The sequence below is a fragment of the Apis laboriosa genome, unplaced genomic scaffold (genome assembly GCF_014066325.1).
Source record: "Apis laboriosa isolate Shangri-la unplaced genomic scaffold, ASM1406632v1 scaffold41_cov147, whole genome shotgun sequence".
NCBI classification, from domain to species: Eukaryota; Metazoa; Arthropoda; class Insecta; order Hymenoptera; family Apidae; genus Apis; species Apis laboriosa.
The window spans coordinates 1,214,534-1,235,971 of record NW_025223220.1 but is presented as its reverse complement, the minus strand read 5'-3'; the positions used below and the strand labels follow the sequence as shown (position 1 = coordinate 1,235,971).

Below are 21,438 nucleotides of genomic sequence, written 5' to 3'. Positions count from 1 at the left end.
TCTATCTATTCGTACTAAAATTGAATCGAAATTATATCGTTAAATAGTCTTTTAAAAAAAAAACTTTAAAAAAAGGAAAAAATTGCATATTGAAAAGTTGAATTTGAAAAAAAAAAAATAAAAAGAAATACGTAGCAATATAAGGCGCTACTATCGTTCGTTATTAATCTTTCTTTTCATTTGAAACTTCCGCTTCCGAAAACTTAAGACTAAGTCACGTAAGTAGAAAATTTTATTTTAAATATATTTTATCCAAATAATCTTTAAATTAACTAATATAATAATATTATTAAATTATTTTTAATATTGAATAACTCTTTTTAGTATTAATTTTTTGTAATCATTCTTTCTCAATTCTACTTTGAAGAATTTATAACCTGAAATATTATTTATTTTTTTATTCTCTAAATTAAGTTTTTTTTTCTCTTTTGAAGTGAATTATACGGAAGAATGGCAAAGTCTAAAAATCATACTAATCATAATCAAAGTGAGTATGAATAAAAAATTTATTATATTTAAATATTTAGGAACAAAAAAGTTATTTACTTTTAAATAATTTCTATTATATGAAAAAAATGTATATATATAATTAACAAAATTAATCTTATGTTATTATTATTCTTAAATTATAAAATACAAAGTAATTAATTAATTATTTATAATTAATAATTTGTAGATCGTAAAGCTCACCGGAATGGTATCAAAAAACCAAAACGTTATAGGCATGAATCTACACTTGGTGTAAGTTTAAATTAATAATTTAAATAATTTTTTAACAATTTTATTATTTATAATATATAAATAAATAGAATTTATAATTATAATATTGCTATCAATTTTATTTTTATATTAACATTACTTATATAAATAAATATATCTTTATTATGTTTATAATTCTATATCTTATTATTTTAATATTTTTTTAGATGGATCTCAAATTCTTAAGAAATCAACGTTTTGCCAAAAAACATAATCTAAAACCCAAAGAACAATTAAAAAGGGCAGAGAAACGTAAAGCTCTTCGTGAAGCTAAAAAATAATTTTTTTTTTAATATCAATGATTTTATTATAATAAAAATTTAAAAAATGAATATCATTAAAATTAAACTGACTATTCACGAAAATTGCATTAGAGATATAACTATTAAAATAAAATATTTTTCTGAATGTTTTTATGTAATAAAGTAAAGAGTGAAGCAATTTTAATGTAAAATTTCATGAATAAAATGATTGTTTTTTATGTCTCTGATATAATACTTGTGAATGGAAAGCCTTAATTTTGTTTTATATTACCTTTTATAATACCTTTTATTATTTCATAATTATGCGAATATTATAAAAAACTAGAATATAAAAAGTGAGTATGAGAATTATTTATTTACTATATATTTTAATTTAATGATATTTAAATCATTATAATTCCTAATTCGTACTTTTTTTATTTTTACATAAAATATCAAATAATAATATCATATAATAATATTAAGATATCAAAAATATTAATTGATTTCTATTTTCTAATAATATTTGATCCATAAAATAAAACTGATATTTCATAATTTTGCATTTAAAAAATGTTGAAATATATATTTTTTATATATATATTATAATGTACATTTTTGAATCAGTAAATATAATATAATTAAATAATATTTTTTTAAAATATATTAATCTTATGAATTATAAGTAGGAATACATATAAAAGATATGAAATATATAAATTATAATCATAATAGAGTTAAAAAGAAAAATATAATATAATTAAAAATAAAATGATAATATAAATAAAAATGTAAAAAAAACTACTAAATCCCTCATAAATCCAGTGACTATATGAATTGTGTCCAAATGTGTTTCATTCTATGTACAATAACACTAAAAAATAAAAATATTCACTTTATACTATTTGGCATTAATGAAATAATATAATGAATAATATCAAAGTATTGAAATGTAACACAATAAATATTAATAATTTAAGAAAATTAGAGCTTAAACGAGTAATTATATGATTTTTTGTTATTTTAAATAATGTTTAAATAATTGTAGTGATAATACAAAATGGCGAGTAGTCAACATATCGATAATAGTGTAATAAACTTTAAAAATTCTTCAAAACCAAAAATAATTTTATTATTTAGTGGTAAAAGAAAATGTGGAAAAGATTATATTACAAATATTTTATATGAAAGGTTATAACTTTTTAATAATAATAATATAACGTTAAATAAATGATTATTAGAAATGACTATTATATATATATTATATATATATTATATATAATATTAATAATATATTAATTTAATATTATTATTGATATTCTTTTTAATAGAATTGGATCTGATAACAGTGTAATTATAAAAATATCTGCACCAATTAAGTCTCATTGGGCTAAATCTCATGGTTTAAATATTGATCAACTAATGGGAGATGGAAAGTACAAAGAAAACTATCGTCTTGAAATGGTAAAGTGGGGAGAACATATTAGAAATACAGATCAAGGTTATTTTTGTCGTGCGGCTCTAGATATATATAATGGTGAAAAATTGTATATTATAATATTAGAAATTTTATATTAATATTTTATATTAAAATTCTGTAAAATAATGTATATTTATTTTAGCATATGATAAATCGATATGGATAGTAAGCGATATACGAAGAAAAACTGACATACAGTGGTTTACAGAAAATTTTAAAGATATATGTAAAACAATTCGTATTGAATCAGATGATTCAATTAGAATTGAGCGTGGTTGGACATTTGTAACAGGTATATAAAAAGAGAATTAATATTAAATTTAATAAATAGTAATAAAATTTATTAAAATTTATTAATTTAATGTGAATTTCATAATTAATTTATAACTTTTATTATTTGTATATTTATATTATTATATTTATATTATATTTATATATATTATTTATATTATTATTAATTTAAAAAATAATAATTTAAATATTTTACAGGTATTGATGATGCAGAAACTGAATGTGATTTGGATGATATAAACACATGGGATTTGAAAGTGATAAATAATACTAAAAGCATAGAATGTATATTGCAACAAATTTTAGAATTAATCAATTAATGTTTATAGATAAAAGTACAGAATTTTTTCATTTATTACAAAATATTTAAAACAAAATATTTTTTTTAAAATTGCATTGAAACGATTTTTTTTGAGTTAGAAAAATTAATTTATTATGTGACATATAAAAAATTTTTTTAAAAATGTTGAAATTGATAGAAATTGAAGAAAATAAAAATCATTTTTTGTAACTTTATCTAAACTTAATGAAAATTGAAAAATTATATTGTAGATTTATTACAAAAGTCTTAAAAGACTACAATTTTTATAATTTTTAATTGTTTTATAATAATGATAGATTTCAATGAAATATTCAATATAATTTATAAATCTACAAAATATATCTTTTTAATTTTCATTTATTTTAAACGATAGACTTATATTTCTATCTGCTATATGCACAAGTTGTTGTTATATGAATATTATATGAAAACGTCTCTAAATTTGTATATTATAAATATTGTATGTTTTTTATATATCTTAGCAAATAAATTGTAATATGAGATTTTTTTCAGGAATTTTAATTATAAAACTTACTGAAATTTGGGATTTTTTTATTGATTAATATAATCAATAAAAACTATATATTATTATAAAATATTTAATTTTTAAATAAATTAATAAATGATGCAATTATATCAATTGAAATTAATAAAATTTAAACACAAACTTAATTGGATTATAATTAATTACATAAAAATAAATGAATACTATTAGAATAATAGACTATTAAAATGAAGAATCTCATTTTTTGTTTATGAATTATATATAAGTTATATTATATGTAAGTTTATAAGAATAAAAGATATATATGTATGTTTATAAGAATAAAAGAATATAATCGAATTATAAAAATAGCAAAATTTCATGTTTTTGATCTCTGAAGAATTTCGAGATTTTAATTGATTTATATTTACTAAATAAAATAATTTATATAAAACAGTAATATTACTCATTGAACAATTTTAAATATATTTTCAATAACAAATATATTTGTTTCTGTCTAAAATTTTTTTTTCTTTTAAAAATTTTTCTTAAAAATATATATAATATTATTTTTGAAAGTTTCATACTATAAACACCGAAGTAAATTCGAAAATTAAATTGTAATTTTATAAATAATATTCAAAATATTTCTTTAATATAAAAAGTTATAAACATGGATAAATTTCAAAATGTCGGTGATTTATTAAAATTTAAAATTTAAATTTTAAAAATTAATAAAATTTAAAATTTAGAAAAATAATAGGAGAGAAAAAATAGAATTAAATAAAATTTTAAAAAATTTTAACTTCAGTTCAATTATTATTTTTTGAAATATTAATAAAAACTTTTTCAACACTATATATTGAATATATATATAAATGTAACTAAATACTTCATACTATAAATGTTACTAAATAACTGTCTATAATAATATTATTATCAATGTGAATAATCAATAATATAGTGATATCTAGATAGGCAATATTTATATATTTGTATACGTAATATTAAATATATAATACTGAAAGTTTTTTAATATCTCGAAAATAATTGAATGATTTTTTTGAAATTTTATATTTAAGATTTGCTTCTTTTTTGCTCTATCAATCTTCTAAATTTTATATTAATCCATCACCAAATTTTCAAAATTAAAATTATATATTTATTACAAATCAATATTACATAATTAAGAATTCTGTAGTAATTATAATTTTATTATATAATCGAAATTATTCATTAAATTCATGAAAAGAAATGTTTATTTTATACCATATCGTAGATAATTGTATCTTGATTGTTGTTTTACATATTCATATAACATATTTAGTATTAGTACTAATAACAGCAGTTAGATGGCACGATTTCAATTAATAAAGGAAATTGAATGGCGTAAACGTAATCAATTTTGATAGTTTAAAAATGATATTTAATCTATAATTTTGTAATGATTATGTACATTTTTTATATAAGTTATCTCTATAAAGTTTTGTCATAAAAAAAAATATTATAATTGTTTCATTAATTTTTAAAATGGTTGATCATTCTATACCATCCGACATTCTCGACGATTTAAGCAGGTTAATTTATAAAAAATTATTTTATTATATCTATATTATTTAATTATATTTATATTTATAATTATATATATATAATATTAAGCAATATTTTACTTTATTAACATTATATGATTTTGATATTTCCAGTCGATTTATTATTAATGTACCTGAAGAAGAAAGGAAAGATTTGGTTCGAATATGTTTTCAAATCGAATTAGCTCATTGGTTTTATTTAGATTTTTACTGTACAGATGAAAATCCAAAATTAAGACCATGTAGTATGAGAGAATTTGCTACGCACATTTTTTTTCATATACCTTTTTTAAAACCTCATGTAGCTAACATAGATAATATTCTTGAACAATGGCGCGACTATAAACAAAATGTTCCAACCTTTGGAGCAATTGTATTGAATGAAGATCTGACTAAAGTATTACTTGTTCAAAGTTATTGGGCAAAAAGTAGTTGGAGTTTTCCAAAAGGAAAAGTTAATGAGGATGAAGATCCATCTCATTGTGCTGTTCGAGAAGTTTTAGAAGAAACTGGTTTTGACATTTCAAATTTGATAGATGAAAATGAATACATCGAGTCAACAATAAATGAACAATTAGTAAGATTATATATAATATGTGGTGTTCAAAAAGATACAAAATTTCAACCAAAAACACGAAAAGAAATAAAAAACGTAGAATGGTTTTCTTTAGCTGATTTACCTAATAATAAAAAAGATATGACTCCAAAAGTAAAAACAGGAGTTGGTCCAAATGCATTTTTTATGGTAATCCCTTTTGTAAGGTAATTTTACAAGCTTAATAAAAAATGTATCTTTATGATAAATATTGTCTTGAAACACTACAAATTATTATTTTTTTTTGTTTTTCAATTAATTATTCAATAATGAATATATTCTAAAAATATAAATTTTATTGTTAGAAAATTATTTTATCTAAAGTTATGAATATTTAAATATAATTTAATGATGATTTATTTGGATGCAAAGTTCAAGAAGTAAATGAAACTAAAATAATTTTTAAACTAAAACATAACTTGATTTTAACAAATAAAAATTTAATTAATAATTAATATTTCATTTAGAATGCACATAAAATACTGTATTATCTATAGTCTCATTAATGAAATATAAGATATCTATTTTTTATTATAGCTAATATATTTCATTTATATAATTATGACTTGTCTTATTAAATGTATTTTATGTATTTTATAATATTCATTTTTAAAGGATGCATTATTTTGATATCATGATTTTTTTAAAATTGATATTTTTAAATATTTAACAGATAATATTCTATTGATAATTCTACAATTTTTGGTATTTCAATAAAGAGTAATCATGTTTTTATATTATGATATATATATTATTATATATTATTTATTATTTATTATATATGTTATTATATATGTTAAAGTTATTTAAATTTTATAATTTTTATTTTTTATAATAATTTTTAAATAGGAGAATGAGACGTTGGATACAAGAAAAACATTTACGTGACAAAAATACAAATACAAATACAATACGAAGACATAGGCATAGATCTTTGGGTGATGTTGAAACTAGTTCAAAAAATAAACGACATTTAGCTCCTCATTCTGTTCAAGTAATTAAATTATCTATTACTTAATTATATATCTTTTTTGATTATTTTGACAATTTTAAAATACATATAAATTATTTTTAGAATGATATTCCAAGTTTTAAGGATGTTAAAAATTTTCGACAATCTAATACTTCACCTGCAAGAAACCGACGTGGTATACACGATAATAAAAGTATTTTACCTAAAACAGCAATTAAACGTAACTTATTCGGAGATCAAAATGAAGAAGAAACATCAACTGTACTTGCTAAACAATTAACAGATAGTCCACAAAATCAACAGTCATGTTCACTTTTAATGGATCCAGCTATTCAATCTATAAAGTGCAATGAATTTAATTATAAGGCTCAAACATTTGCTACAGAAATAAAAGGTTCAATATTTAATATTATATTATTAAAATTTATTTTATAATATATTATTTTTATATTATAATGTATTATTAACAAATATATTAAAAAAATTTTGATATAATGAAAAATGTATTTTATTATTTTCAGATCAAACGTCTCAGGATTCTCGAAATATAGAATTTACAGAAGGAAATATTAAATCTTTATTATTTGGAAAAGCAGCAAATAAACTGCAAACAGATTTAAAAAGTATTCCATCTCCATTTATGGTAATGACTCATAGTACATCTCATTTCTTTCCAATAGAAACTCAAAAATATCCCATAGAATGTTTTTCATTAATTTGGGCGAATTTTAAATTTGACAAACAAGCAATACTTGATTGTTTATAAAATTAAATTTTAAAATAATTTTAAAAAATAAGAAGTTATATTCGGTAAGTTTATGTTGATAATTGTATTATATTGTTATAATATTTATACAAGATTAAACAAATGATGATACAAATATTTAAAATTAAATATGGTCTTAAAAATTTATGTTCTTAATAATGTTTCTTGTCAACTATATTAATTTAATTTAATTTCTAAGCAAAAATTTCTTTTTTTCTCCTCTGCTAAATTTAATAAAATATAAAATATATATGTTATTAAATTATGATTACAGATTTATTTGTAAAGGTTTTTTTTATACATGTACATTCACCATGTACAATAATGAAGTAAATTTCATATTATTTCATATACAAAAATACGATATAAATATGTTTACACATATAATTATTGAAATGTTATAAATGTAAATACTTTTATTTTATAAGTATTTATCTTCTATAATATCAAAATATCTTGTATATTATATTTTAATTTTCTATTTTAACAATATGAAATAAAGAATAGAAATATTTAATAAAACATATTTTTCTTTTTTATTTTACAAACAATTTATTTCAAATTTCTCCATGTTTAAATATCCATATATATATATATATATATATATATATATATATATATACACATACATAAAATAATTAAATATTTAACAATTTGTCATTTCAAATTTAAAAATTATTTAAAACTATTCATAACTATTCATATGTATATTACCATTTAAAAATATGAAAGCAATAAGAAATTTAAAAAATTTAAGCAAAATTTTATTAAAACTATTTATTACAAGTAAATTTTGTTGAATAAAAAAAAAAAATTAAAATAAAGATAATAATATGAAAACAAATTTTGGATATTCTATTGATTAATTTTTTTTTTCTAACATAGTTGTCAATAAATATTTGTTATAACATTATTATATATATAATATATATTATAAGTAATTACTTTAATAATTATTTATAAAAAATTTATGCAAAGATGTTATTTTACGTACAGATTGCTTCCAAACTTTTAAACAGTAAGATAAATAAAAAAAATCTTTTTTGTTAAATAAATATCATATTTTTCTAAAAGATACAAAAAATATTAAAAAAAGTAGCATAATGGGAATAACAAAACATACTGTTTTCTTAAGAATAATAGTACCTGTACCTTGTATGCTTCTTATAATTTCATTATTTAATATAAATACTGTTTTACTTTCTTCAAGAAGTTTATTTTTTGTATCTTCGTCTAATGTTTCCGCAATTTTATTCATAGTATCGCGCATATGTTGTTTAAGTTGAAAGATATTACTGTTTTCAAAATTTGTAATATTATTACCATTCATTTGATATTCTTTAAATGGCCAAATTTTTTGCATAAATTCTCTTTTTTTACGTAAAATAATTCCACCACTCAGAAGGCCCATGTACAAATGATAAATATATGCTATTAGCAAAATAGGTTCTGTATCTTCAATTTCTTTTAAATGAACCAAATATTTAGTAACACTATCTCTGGAATTTATAAAAATGTTAAATGTTAATGAAATCTTGAATTAGGATTTTATTGATTATATAAAATAGTGTAAAAATGTTAATGAGTTATTTTAATATTCTATTTATTATATTGTATTTGATATGATATGTATTTGATTGAAATATTTTCAAATACTTAAATAAAAATTTATAAATATTGTAGAAGTCAATAGAATGCTGGTTTTTAAGAGATTTTTATAAATCTATTTAATACATATTAATAATTATTGTTAATATAAAATTATATTAATAATTATTACATATTAATAATTATTGATAAATATAATAAAAATATTGATATTTATACTATTAACATAGCATACATAACATATGTGTATATATAAATGTAAAAATATCATAGAAACATATTTACCGAAGATTAAGATTTTTTTTCCATTCTTTTCCTAAATAAAATTCAAGATCAACTTCAAATGCTTCAGTTCGACGAAGTTCTTCATGTAAAAATAAACCTATTTTTGTATCTTTCCATCTTATCATAGCAAGTTCCAAATATCGAAAAACTTCATAAAAAACCAAAAGACCATCCGCCCATACAGAATTATCAAGAAATCCTTTTAAAATTCAATTTTTGTTTTATATTTTATTTTATGTTTTATATAATATATACTTAATTACTATTTTGTTACACAATAATTATAGAATAAATATTTATTAATCATTATATGTAAAATATAAATACTATATAATAGAAAAATAAAAAATTCAAGAACTATAATATATTAAAAAATCTATAAAATTTATTAACCTACATATAACTACAAATAAATAAAAATTAAATATAATATAATGTTAATTAAAAGAATTATATCTTACCAAATGCTAATTTTGCATTCACTAATGAATCGCTAATTGAATGAATTTCTTTTGTAGCTTTTCGCATTTTTTTACAAAATGTATCTTGATTATTAGTTTTCATTTTTATATGATTTTATAAAAACATAATAACATTTACGAAATTTATATTATCATTTTGTTTTTAATTTCTTAATATTCAAAATAATATGAGTTGTAATTATTAAATAATTATTAAATAGTTAACACAATATTTCATATTTGACATTCACATAACGCATGATAAAAATACAATCAGATATTCTGAAACATCATGGGACTACGAGAGTAAGATGTAAACACAAGATGGCATTGTATTCGTAAAGAAAGAGAAATAAGAAAAAAAAAAGAAAGAGAAGAAAAAAATAAAAAATAAACTGAATTAAAAATTAAGAATTAATAAAACATCATGAAAAAGTTTGAAAAAAAAATGATTTTTATATTTAATATATTTATTTTTATTATTATTCTAGTATTAACATTTGAAATGAAAATTGCAGTATATATTGTATCATTCGATTAAAAATTTTAAAATAGAAACAAAAATACAATATAATTTTCAACAAAAATATAATTTAATGTTTTTTATATTTAGTTATTATGTTTAATAGAATTATTATCATTTGTAATATTTATTATATAATATATAATAAAATTTCAATGTAATTTCAATATATAATATATAAATTAAAAATATAATAAAATTTCAATATATAATGTACATATAATGTATATATAATGTAATATAATGTATACTATTTTGGAAATTAATTCTAGAAATCAAATTAAATACAAATATAATGATATAATGATATAAAAATATCAAGTGAGATTTATTTATTAAATTATAAATAATACAAGACGTTTGCATTAGATGAAATTAGATTAGATAGAAACAGATTGAAATTGCTGTCTCTGTTATACCATTATTGCAATTTATTCTTGTCTTGTTTCATTTAACATAAATTTAAATTATTTACAAATAATAATTTGTAAATATTAATAATTTATATTATATATTATATTATAATTTGTAAATATTAATAATTAAGCCTGATTGATATTTTATATATTAATTTTATATACATATATTTTTATGTTTGTTTTGACTTTATTAAATTTCCAAATGTATTCTACGAATATATTAATATATGTATACATGCGTGTCTGTGTATTATGTGTATATATTAATACTTTATATATATAATATAAATATTCTAATATATTATATATATATATATATATATATATATTTATTATACAAAAAATGTATATTTATTATACAAAAAATGTATATTTCTATATATATATATTTTAATTATAATTATTCTCTGATTTATTTAATTTTATTCACTTTCGTGTTTTTAAGTTTTCTATATTTGTTTTACTTTATTTTTAATTTTTTCGAAATCACTGTTCATAAGTTTCAATCAAAACAAAATGTATTTAATTTCATTTAAAATTATGTAAGTTTTTATTCAAATTTTTTATTTTATTAAAATTTATTTTTTTTAGTGCTATAGATGATTATTTCTTATGTTTATTGTTTTATTTTAATTCACAAAATTATACATTATAAAATTAATTATAATTATTAAAATTAATTAATCATTAATTTGATATAATTTGATACATTTGATATATTAATGATGATAAATGATGAATAAAACAAACACGTGATTAGAAATATTATGGTGTGAAGATACACTATATTATTTGCAGTATTTGACAGTTTTCTCTGCAGATATGTGGATTTTCTATGGCATTGGTATACAGTCTGTGTATATTGTAAGTGGCTGCGGTATTCGGCTAGTCAGATCGATGAAATGCCGTCGTCGTGGCGCCTCGTGAACGCCCAGTCCTGCTGTCTTGACTAAATTTGTGCTTTTGGGTCCACTTAATGTTTTTTATATTTTTAAAATAACGAATATTGTTAAATTATCCATTTTTAAAATATATATAAATTCGAATATCAAGAATGAAACTAATTCTACAACTGCTCTATCTAATCTTTAATCTTCAATTTACGATATTTATAAATCATAATTTGAAAAAAATATAGTAATAATTATATTTAGCAATAAAAAAGAAAAAAGAAAATATGTTAAACTTTTTACTTTTCTTCGATATATTTATGTCGAATATAAGAACTAGACAGTTAGAAGAGAATCTATTAATGTTCATTGTGCAGACGATGGTAAGAGGTATGCAAACGTGTTTTATCACAGAGGAAAAATTTGAAATCTTTAAAAGGAGGCCACAGACATTGTACTTGCTCTCTCTGCAAGATATGAAGTGTAAAATAATTCGAACGATGTAATAACGATGCCGATGCAAATGCTAAGGTACTTAATAAGCACAAGTGCACATATTACTGAACAATTTCTAGAATTTTACGCTTCGCCAAGTTTTTAGTCACGGACTCTTTAATTAGTATTTTAATTGAGTAAAAATTTTAAATATGCATTTATGTTGAACTATGCTATCTCAGAACTTATATTTTTAAATTTTATTTTTTAATAAGATATAAAATAATATTAAATTCAAATAATATTTTTATAATACTTGTTCACTTTTTTGATTTGCTTTTTAAATATTATGCTTTTTTTTTGTGATGCTTTAATTTTTTTTTCTTTTTATCTTAAATACAAAATTATATTTATAAAAATAAGAATAGAAAATTTTCAATTAAGTAATACATACATCATTACTTGTTGTAAATTGAATCGTATATACAGATTTCGTGCGCATCAAGACGTCACATGTGTCGTCGCGATATCTTGCGTATGAATGCATTTAGTTACGTCATTGCATAGGGATATAGAATAAGTGCGGAACGTAGAGCGCATCGTCATTACGAGAAGAGACAGTATCCGACTCGAAGAGATGCTACATATATTTTGGTTTCCGATACTCTCAACACGGTTAGTAAGAAGTGCCGCTCAATACTAGCGCCGCGCACTATGGCCAGCACTGTAAAACTTCTGATTTGTACCCCGATCATATTTCAATTCTATTTAAAATTATATTTTGATAAAAATGTATGAAAATATTATGGAAACTAAAGATATTTAAATAAAAATGAAAACTAAAAATGTTTTAATAATTTGAAATATTAATTAATATTGTGTATAAAATATTATATGTATAACATATTCTTTTTTTATAAATTTAATTTTCTCTCTCTATATATATAATATGTATATACTTATATAATTATGCTTTTGATAATAGAAAGAGAAAAGAAAATAAATCGAAATATTTTTCAAAGAGAAAAATTAAAAAAGAAAAATTTGAAACAATAGAAATGAATACATAAAAATATTTTTGATATATTCATGTATTTGGAAAAGTTAGGATGGAAATAAATCATTAATAGGGTACGATATTTCATAGGTACAGGGTTGAAGATTGTGAGATGCAATGCGGCAATCGAAGACTACTAACGAATCGATATATCGACCGTATGATCAACAAACATTTTAATTATACATTATTATATCTTTTTCATTTCCAATGATTTAGATTTCAAAAATATTAAATAAGTATAAATAATTGTTTATCTGTAATTAATTAATTTGATTATAGTTATTACATAATTATATTTGTTGCAATTAGAAAATATATAAATCGCAAAAAATTTGGTAAATAAATAAAAATAAATGAAAAAATGATAAAAATTATAACTGCAGTATAACTATATCTATACCTTCAAAATATTCTCATTACATAACATAGCTGTTCCTGAAATGTACCTGAATTATTCTTCAAAATATAATCTTTTAAATTTTTAAAATAGTTTCAAAATAAAAAGTTGTAAGAAAATATTATAAATTTAATTTATTTATTAAAAACAATTTTTTTTTATATATTTAGATCGAATAAAGTAAAATTTTTGTAAAATAAGAAATTACAAATTGTAAATTCATAGTGCATCATCATTCAATTTGCATCTTTGAAAAAGGGAATTATTAGTCTTATATTAAATCGATAATGATAAATAATTTCTAATAATATAATTACATTTGTATCATTTATTGAAATTTTTTTTAAATTATTTTTGATGTTTGAACTGTTTAGAAAGAAAAGAGAAATCAAAGTTTGTAATTTAGAAAAAAAATTCAATGAAAGATTACATTTCTTTAATTTTGTTTTTATTAGATAATTGAACATTTAACAAATTATAAATTTTGTTCTTACTTATTTATTTCAATTTTATAATGAAAAAATGCATTTTTCGTTTTTTGTTTAAAAAAAAAATCGTTTTAATAATATAAAATAAACGAATATAAGAAATACAGATACATATTCTCCCTGCAGTGCGACAAATATATGTGGCAATCATCGAGTGTGACATAATATAGTTATTGTCGCATATATGTTTATATGTTTATACTTATTTCTATTTTCATAATAATAATAATAGATTTAATATTAAAATCAATTTATAGTAATATAATAACTATATATATATATTATAGTATATAATAAATAATAATTAATATATATGTTTAACATGCACGTATATTTATTTCAATTGAAATATTTTTAATATTTCAATAATAGATTTAATTTTAATAGATTTAATTTTTATTATTAGTAAAATAATAGATTTTATTTTAATAAAAGAAAATTATTAAATTAAAAGAAATCAATTTTATGTTATATAAAGCATTTATAAGAATTTTTATAAAAATTAAGTATAATTTTCTATTGATGATTTGAAAATTAAAATTTTATCATTTTAGATAGTAAAACATATATATATATCTAGAAAATTTCATCTAGAAAAGATAAGATTTCATACTTTTAAAAATTATATATCATTATTATTTAATTATATTATTTTTATAGATTTTTTTTTCTATACAATTGAATATTAAAAATACCATTTTAAATTTATTTATTTCAACAAGCATTTCAATGTTTTGCCATATAAGTGCATAAATTACGAGCAAGAAACAGTTCCTTAATTTCTCACGGTGTGCCGGCCGGCGCAGACAGACGTATCGCGTGTTTCTTAGCTAGTCATTATTTCACCCCGTAACATTTTCCCCTAAATAACCGCACCCATACTGCAGAGTATGACCAATGATGACCTCCAAGTTTCAATGATACTTTTTAGTTTTTCCTCGTTTCCGGTGCAAGTCCTTTCCCTCGATACCGGCGTTTTCTAACATTGTACCGTGCCGGCCGGCTTTGCCGGTCATATCAGTCAGTCACATATACATGAGCATGTATACATGTATACAGAACTAAAGTGGTACGATTTCGTATCCCTGGCTATTCGAGTATGTAATACACAATCTGTATATATCAGTATAGTATGGACCCCGTTATACACCTAAATGGGGCCTACATTGCGACGTTTCCGATGCTGTGGCAATGTGTATGTGTGTATAAACCGAATGACTAGATGTTACGGGCAGTCTGGAGGACTGCGCGAACGGAACTAATCGCGTCAGTGCGCATCGCTAGTGGGGATACCGGAACGATCTTCGTAGAGGGGGTGTCTTTGCATGGTAGCGGCAAAGGGTATCGCAGTCTGTCAGAGAGCCGGCAGCCCGCAACGCGAGAGTTGCTGCCGAGTTAATTCGAGTTTGAGTATCGTTGATTGAAACATAGGGGGGAAGAGACATTTGTGAATCGTAGTAAAGAATTCGTTATTACCCGTCTTTAGATAAAAGGAACATTTCGTCTTCGATCTACGTTTAGTGTCGCTGTGTCTTACGACGGTTCTCTCTCGCAGCACCCTCTTGACCGTATTTGTAAACTACTTGGTCTTCTGTCGCTCTCCATTTGTCCCTTTTCTGTTCCTATTTCTTTCTTTTTTTTCGTTCTCTCTCTTTCTCTCTCTCTCTCTTGTTTTCTTCTTTTTTTTTTTTAATGCATCGTAAACGAAAAAGTTGATTTCAAGAGACATATTGTTAACAAATCTGATTGTTCTCTCAGTTTCCTAACTGGATATATTTTGTAAAATTGCCCTTTTCGTGGGAGGAAAAACGTTCCTGGATATACCACATATCGAGAAATCGAAAAATTAAAACTGGATAATCGTGTCACCTAACGAGGTAAGGCAAAATATCTCTTTTTACAGGTATTAGTACTCTCACTCATCGGTGTGAGTCGTTAAAATTGTAAAAGTTGTAAAAGCAAGTGGTGGGATTGAAATTTCACAAAACTATGTATAGATTTTATCGGTTGACTATGTGAACGCGGGAGGGGTTGTTACTAAGGGGTAGACTGCAGTGGCGATACTAGGGTACTATTTCATACTTTTATTTCAATATTTAAAAAAAATATTATATTGTTTAGAGATTGACGATACGAATCATTTCATTTTTTAATTTTCTTTTTCTTTCAAAAAATACACTGACATTAATCAAAAAGTACAAAATTCATCAAAAATTGTTATCATTATTTATTATTTTCTTAATCTTTAATTACAATCAATGCTTCTCTGAATTTCTACAATCTTCTTAGAAAAAAAAAAAAAATCTTTTGAAATTCACGATTTAAGAATAGGCGCTTAATGCCCTGTTTTGTAGTCAGCTAGCCCGAATTTGGATCAATGATCTAAGGTTGTAGCAGAGAAGCTCGGATCCTGCGCATTCAACGATAGGACATAGCCCTACCGCTTTTCAGGGAAAGGGTCGTGCAAATCCTGCGCAATACTTAACGCTAACACTGTCCGTATGAAATCGCGGTGAGACGACACGGCTTTTCATAAATTTCTCTTCAAAATTTTCTTGCTCCGGTAAGATTTTATCATAAATAATAAATGATCATATATGTACAAATCTTAATGGGTAGCATCTAAAATATTTTTTGATTATCTTCTTAATAAAATCGTTATCATGAATATAAAAAAAAAACAGAATTAATATAATATTTTTTTATTTAAAATTAATTCTTTGTATTTATAAGAATATATATACTATATGTATATTTACTGTATATACATACAGTAAATATACATATAGTATATATATAATAATATATACAATAATATATACAGTAGATAGTACATACTATATGTATATATAATATATATAATATATATATATACAGTACAGTAAATAGTATATACTATATGTATATATAATATATATAGTATATATATAGTATAGTATAGTATATATATAATATTGTATATTATATATATATATATATATATATATATATATATAATGTATGTGGAATATAAGTATGATGTTAAACGAATAATCATCATATGGTTTAAATTTTTTATCACAATTATATTATATTTGCATAAATATAGTGATATACAAAATGTGAAAGTAGTGTATCCATTCTAATAACGAATAAGGTGTTGTGGGATATGAGAATGCTGATGAAAGTATGATGTTATATACCATATCGGACATGATATCCAAAAAAGTGTTAGTGAAAAGTGGCAATCAGTGGATTGTGGTTAGACTATCGACTATCGTCAAGAAATTTGATCCGAATGACATATTTAAAGGCAAATTTTCCTTTGAGGAGAAACTAAGTGACAAATAATAAATGTCTCGTAACAGGGATCCATAACTTTACAAATTTCACTGGACTATCATTATCATTATACAAAATAAATATATTTGTATCAACAGCAAATGAATAATTGGATTATTTTTTGCATTTTGTTTTAGCAATGAGTACCACGGATCCTACTGGAGAGGGCGGAGGGGGAGGGGTGACGAGTACAATATCACCAACAAACGTTGAACAAAATATATCTCCGGTTATACCGGTGACCGGTAGTGCGGTGCAACCAGGCTCTCAACAACAGCATCCACCACCGTCACCACTAAGCGGTTGTTACCTTCTCGTTGTGCTTCCAGAGCCTCATACTGCGCAGCATAAAGATCTCATCTTAAACCGTCTAGCGAAAGGTAAGTCTAACTTTCTCGTAGGAATAGTTTATCGAAATATATGATAATTTTTTGCAATTCAGAGAAAGAAAACAATACATTATAATAATTTTTTACGAAATTTGGGATTAGAAAAATTAGAATTTTGTATTCTGAAAAATTTTAGAAAATTTTTACAAACTCTTGATAGAAATTTCAAAATTAATTAACACACAATGTTCAAAAAATTAATTATTCTTTATTCTTATACGCACTATTTTAGACTTTTCTTTTTTTTTCCGCTAATACGCTAATAATTCGTATCATGATAAAAATAGGACATTATAATATAACGTGAAACATTTTTTTACTTTTAAAAAGGATCTAATATCATCGATAAATGATAGTAGGAACAAATTGATAAAATATATTTTATGAAATGTATTTTGGTGCATTTAACGTTTACAATTAAGATTATGTTATTATGATTTCACATATTTCGTCGTGTTAGTTCCGCACATGATTCCAAGCACTAACGGTTCTCTTTCGCTGTGCGTTTTCCTTCCGATTTATCGGACGAGCTTACCCAACAACTTTATACAGGTCCCCCTTGTTGCTAGGCGGAGTTCGAGCGGACGTTGGTTAGTAAGGAAATCGAGTGGTACCTCGATTCGTCATTAATCGTTAGTTGTCAATTTTTAAGAAGCATTGTAATTCGCTTAACGCTCAAACTTGTCTCAGTAAGTTAATTACTAGATTTTTTTATTACTCGAATAAATTTCCCTTTCAAAGATCAAGTTATATTTTTATAAAACATTAAAATAATTTGAATAAAAAATGATTTTCTTGTAGAAAATAAATAATCGATGAATAATATTAAAATGATTAATTCTATATAATAATAAGTTTTAAATATTCTGTTATTAATCGAATCGCGAATATAAAACAAATAGCGTTATTAAAAATATAAAAGAAATTATTTAAAAAAATTTATGATGTATCTTTTTTTTCTATTTATTCAAAAAATTTACTTATTCTACAAGTATTTTTTATTTTAGAAAGAGAATTATAAAAGTGAATAGGATACATTGTGTCGTTGATTACTTTTTTAATGAAAAGATTTATTTAATAATTTAATTCAATTGTCCCCAAAAAAAGAATCTATACAAAATAAGAAGTGAAACGAAAAATGTTAGTGATATGTTAACACGGATATAAAAATTTTTATGTATTAAACGAGAATTTTCATTATTATAGAGAATAAAATGGAAAGAGATGAATAGTAAAAAAAAAAAAAAAAAAAAAAAAAATAGCGAATAAAAGGAAAAATCTGTACTTGTGAGTTTGATGCGGTATGCGCATGTTAGACCGGCCTACGGCCACATCCCCGCAGTCACCAGAACTTCGATCAATAATCCATCTAGACTGTATGTAACGAAAATCGTTGCTATATATGTATATATATATATATTTATTATATATATATTATATATAATGACAATTTCATATTATTATTTTATAGTATAATTAAATAAACAATGATTGTATTTCTATTTACATTGCAACATGCATAGAAGGAAATAAATTGAACCAAATGTAAACACGCAAAGTGTGCATGTGGGATCAAAAAGGTAATAAAAGAGATGAATTAGGAGATGAGTTAGAATAAGAGGGATAGATTAAAAACTGTTGAATACTTGCTCAATTTTTAGTTAAAAATCATTTTCATAAAATTACTTATTATTTATTACTTTGTTTTCAACATGAAAAAACCTATAATATAAAAAAAAAATCTATGTGATACTATATTTAGATACTAGAGTGCATATGAAATCTGAATACTAAGCATGAAATTTCGAATATTTAAAAATATTAAGAATTTATATAATTTTTGAAGAATTACAATATAAAAAAAAGTGTATCTCATTTAACAAAAGATTCTATTGAATTTAATATATTGTATTAAATAACTTTGAATTGTTTTTTTATTAATTAATTCATTTTCGTACAATAGAAATCGTTGCATCTTCCACATATACTCACGAGTATATTCATTTGGATTATTTGCATACGATAGGTATGGAAACGTTAGCAAGTTTTATGTGACTCATGGGTTGCCCGTGTAGACACATTACAGAAAGGATTGGTAGAGCGGAAAGAAGGCGAGACGTGAATTCATTTGTGTACTTATTTTAAGGTACCTACACTTTTGACTTGCTCGTTATTCCAGACGATTATATTGTATCTTCTTCTCAGTATACTTATACGTGTTATGAATAAAATGCATAAGAAAGTGGGTAAAACGAAATATATGTATATAACTCTTAAAATGTTAAGTAAGATTTTTATCAAAAAAATATACGAGAAAGAATGTAATCATATAATATTGAAATATTAATAGCAGAGAAATATATTTTGTTATATTATATGATTTATAAATTGATAATTTTATATCATTTAGGATAAATCGATGTGTGCAAATATTTACATGAATTAATATACAGTAATAATGGTTATAAAAGGTTAATATGATAATGCGTATGGAGATACATGTATGGGTATGCATTTACAGATATTGTACGAGTAACCACACATACATAAGATAGGAAGGCATACTTGTCGGTATGAATCATGATTGAGGACGTGGGGAGCATCGCGAAAGTTGAAGTTATTCGATGCTTGTAATATCCGGAAGAACTTATTCGTCAAGACTTCTATCGAATCGAATGAGAAAAATTTACGTTTATATGCTTTATCGAGCTATACTATTTATTCAATTACGGGAGACGATGCGTGTACTAATTTAATTTTGCGCATGTACTTGTATGTATATATGTGTATCTCTATGTATATTATACATATATATCGTATACGCATGCGAAATTAAACGCAATTAATTAATATATGATGTGTGTATTTTAATTAAACATTAAGTAAATAACAATTATACTTTTTTTTTTTTTTCGAAAAAATAGATATTTTAATACATTATTCTTTCTTCAACATATGTTTTCTTCACAAAAATAAAATCTTTTTTTCCATCATTAATAATCGATAATAAATAGTTTTCTTCACAGATTCCAAAAAAAAAAAAAAAAAATATTGGTTATCGAAAGAGTTAATACGTTATAATAAAACTATTATCGAGCATTATTTTCTTTGGAGAAAATTTGACGTACTTCTAACGTAAAAATGAAAAGAACAGAGATATTTAGTAAATTATACAGAACGACCCTTCACAATTTCGTCGTACCGCCAACTGAATATAGTGTGTCTAATTTTATCGCGGCATTCGCTAGTGATTTGCTCTCTCGTGCAACGTGCTCTTCGAATCGTGAAACTCTGTTTCTCGGTTACCTTGTTCTTGAACCTGACCCTTACATCAAATAACATACTTACAGTTAGCATTGATACTCATCAAGTTATAAGACAAGAAAGATTTCCGATCTTCTCGTGTTTTTTATTGATAATTTCTTTTCTATCTTTTTCTTTTTTTTCTTTCGTTTCTATTGTTTCTTATTGTCATCAAAGATGCTGATGACACGATATAACTCTGTCACAATCTCTCGTTTCGAAAATTTTTGAGCATAATTCTTTCGTTTACTTGTATCATTATATCATTTATTTATGTATATTTAAAATATCGCTTCAATTATGTTTTATGCATGTTTTAAAATTTGTATCGATTTAATATACGCACGTACAATTAATT

The 21,438-nt window shown here is 22.2% G+C and overlaps 4 protein-coding genes across 5 annotated transcripts in view; 3 read left to right on the top strand and 1 right to left on the bottom strand.

Moving 5' to 3' along the window:
* The first annotated feature begins 1,998 nt into the window (after window positions 1-1,998).
* On the top strand, window positions 1,999-3,639 carry LOC122716022 (phosphomevalonate kinase). Of its 2 annotated transcripts, XM_043938705.1 has the most exons (5): window positions 1,999-2,192; window positions 2,333-2,538; window positions 2,624-2,773; window positions 2,971-3,107; window positions 3,608-3,639. In XM_043938705.1, exons 1-4 carry the CDS (start codon window positions 2,062-2,064, stop codon window positions 3,090-3,092), a joined length of 609 nt encoding a protein of 202 aa, XP_043794640.1. In that variant the 5' UTR covers window positions 1,999-2,061; the 3' UTR covers window positions 3,093-3,107; window positions 3,608-3,639. The 2 variants fall into 2 exon arrangements, with proteins under 2 accessions (XP_043794640.1, XP_043794639.1); XM_043938704.1 differs by lacking the exon at window positions 3,608-3,639 and having other exon boundaries at window positions 2,000-2,192; window positions 2,971-3,185.
* A 1,333-nt stretch (window positions 3,640-4,972) lies between these two features.
* Window positions 4,973-7,674, top strand: LOC122716014 (m7GpppN-mRNA hydrolase). The gene is made up of 5 exons (XM_043938694.1): window positions 4,973-5,155; window positions 5,282-5,929; window positions 6,612-6,756; window positions 6,838-7,129; window positions 7,257-7,674. Exons 1-5 carry the CDS (start codon window positions 5,109-5,111, stop codon window positions 7,499-7,501), a joined length of 1,377 nt encoding a protein of 458 aa, XP_043794629.1. The 5' UTR covers window positions 4,973-5,108; the 3' UTR covers window positions 7,502-7,674.
* Window positions 7,675-8,381: 707 nt separating this feature from the next.
* LOC122716015 (heme oxygenase) lies at window positions 8,382-9,958 on the bottom strand. Its single transcript, XM_043938695.1, has 3 exons — window positions 9,856-9,958; window positions 9,395-9,593; window positions 8,382-9,000 (listed from the first exon to the last, which is right to left on the bottom strand). Exons 1-3 carry the CDS (start codon window positions 9,956-9,958, stop codon window positions 8,559-8,561), a joined length of 744 nt encoding a protein of 247 aa, XP_043794630.1. The 3' UTR covers window positions 8,382-8,558.
* Window positions 9,959-15,439: 5,481 nt separating this feature from the next.
* LOC122716046 (microtubule-associated protein futsch) overlaps window positions 15,440-21,438 on the top strand; it is a 31,085-nt gene continuing 25,086 nt past the window's right edge. Inside the window, exons 1-2 of the mRNA XM_043938744.1 lie at window positions 15,440-15,944; window positions 17,526-17,768. Coding sequence (XP_043794679.1) covers window positions 17,528-17,768 — 241 coding nt within the window. The 5' untranslated portion in view covers window positions 15,440-15,944; window positions 17,526-17,527. The remainder of the gene's footprint in view (window positions 15,945-17,525; window positions 17,769-21,438) is intronic.

Bases quoted from the DNA above. Each gene is read 5' to 3' on its own strand.
- LOC122716015 (XM_043938695.1), bottom strand. From the start codon at position 9,958: ATGAAAACTAATAATCAAGATACATTTTGTAAAAAAATGCGAAAAGCT. The intron at 9,594-9,855 runs GTAAGATATAAT...GAATTTTAAAAG, and splicing joins GAATGCAAAATTAGCATTTG to GATTTCTTGATAATTCTGTA. The intron at 9,001-9,394 runs GTAAATATGTTT...TATAAATTCCAG, and splicing joins AAAAAAAATCTTAATCTTCG to AGATAGTGTTACTAAATATT.
- LOC122716022 (XM_043938705.1), top strand. From the start codon at position 2,062: ATGGCGAGTAGTCAACATATCGATAATAGTGTAATAAACTTTAAAAAT. The intron at 2,539-2,623 runs GTGAAAAATTGT...TATTTATTTTAG, and splicing joins GGCTCTAGATATATATAATG to CATATGATAAATCGATATGG. The intron at 2,774-2,970 runs GTATATAAAAAG...AATATTTTACAG, and splicing joins TGGTTGGACATTTGTAACAG to GTATTGATGATGCAGAAACT.
- LOC122716014 (XM_043938694.1), top strand. From the start codon at position 5,109: ATGGTTGATCATTCTATACCATCCGACATTCTCGACGATTTAAGCAG. The intron at 5,156-5,281 runs GTTAATTTATAA...TGATATTTCCAG, and splicing joins ATTCTCGACGATTTAAGCAG to TCGATTTATTATTAATGTAC. The intron at 6,757-6,837 runs GTAATTAAATTA...AATTATTTTTAG, and splicing joins TAGCTCCTCATTCTGTTCAA to AATGATATTCCAAGTTTTAA.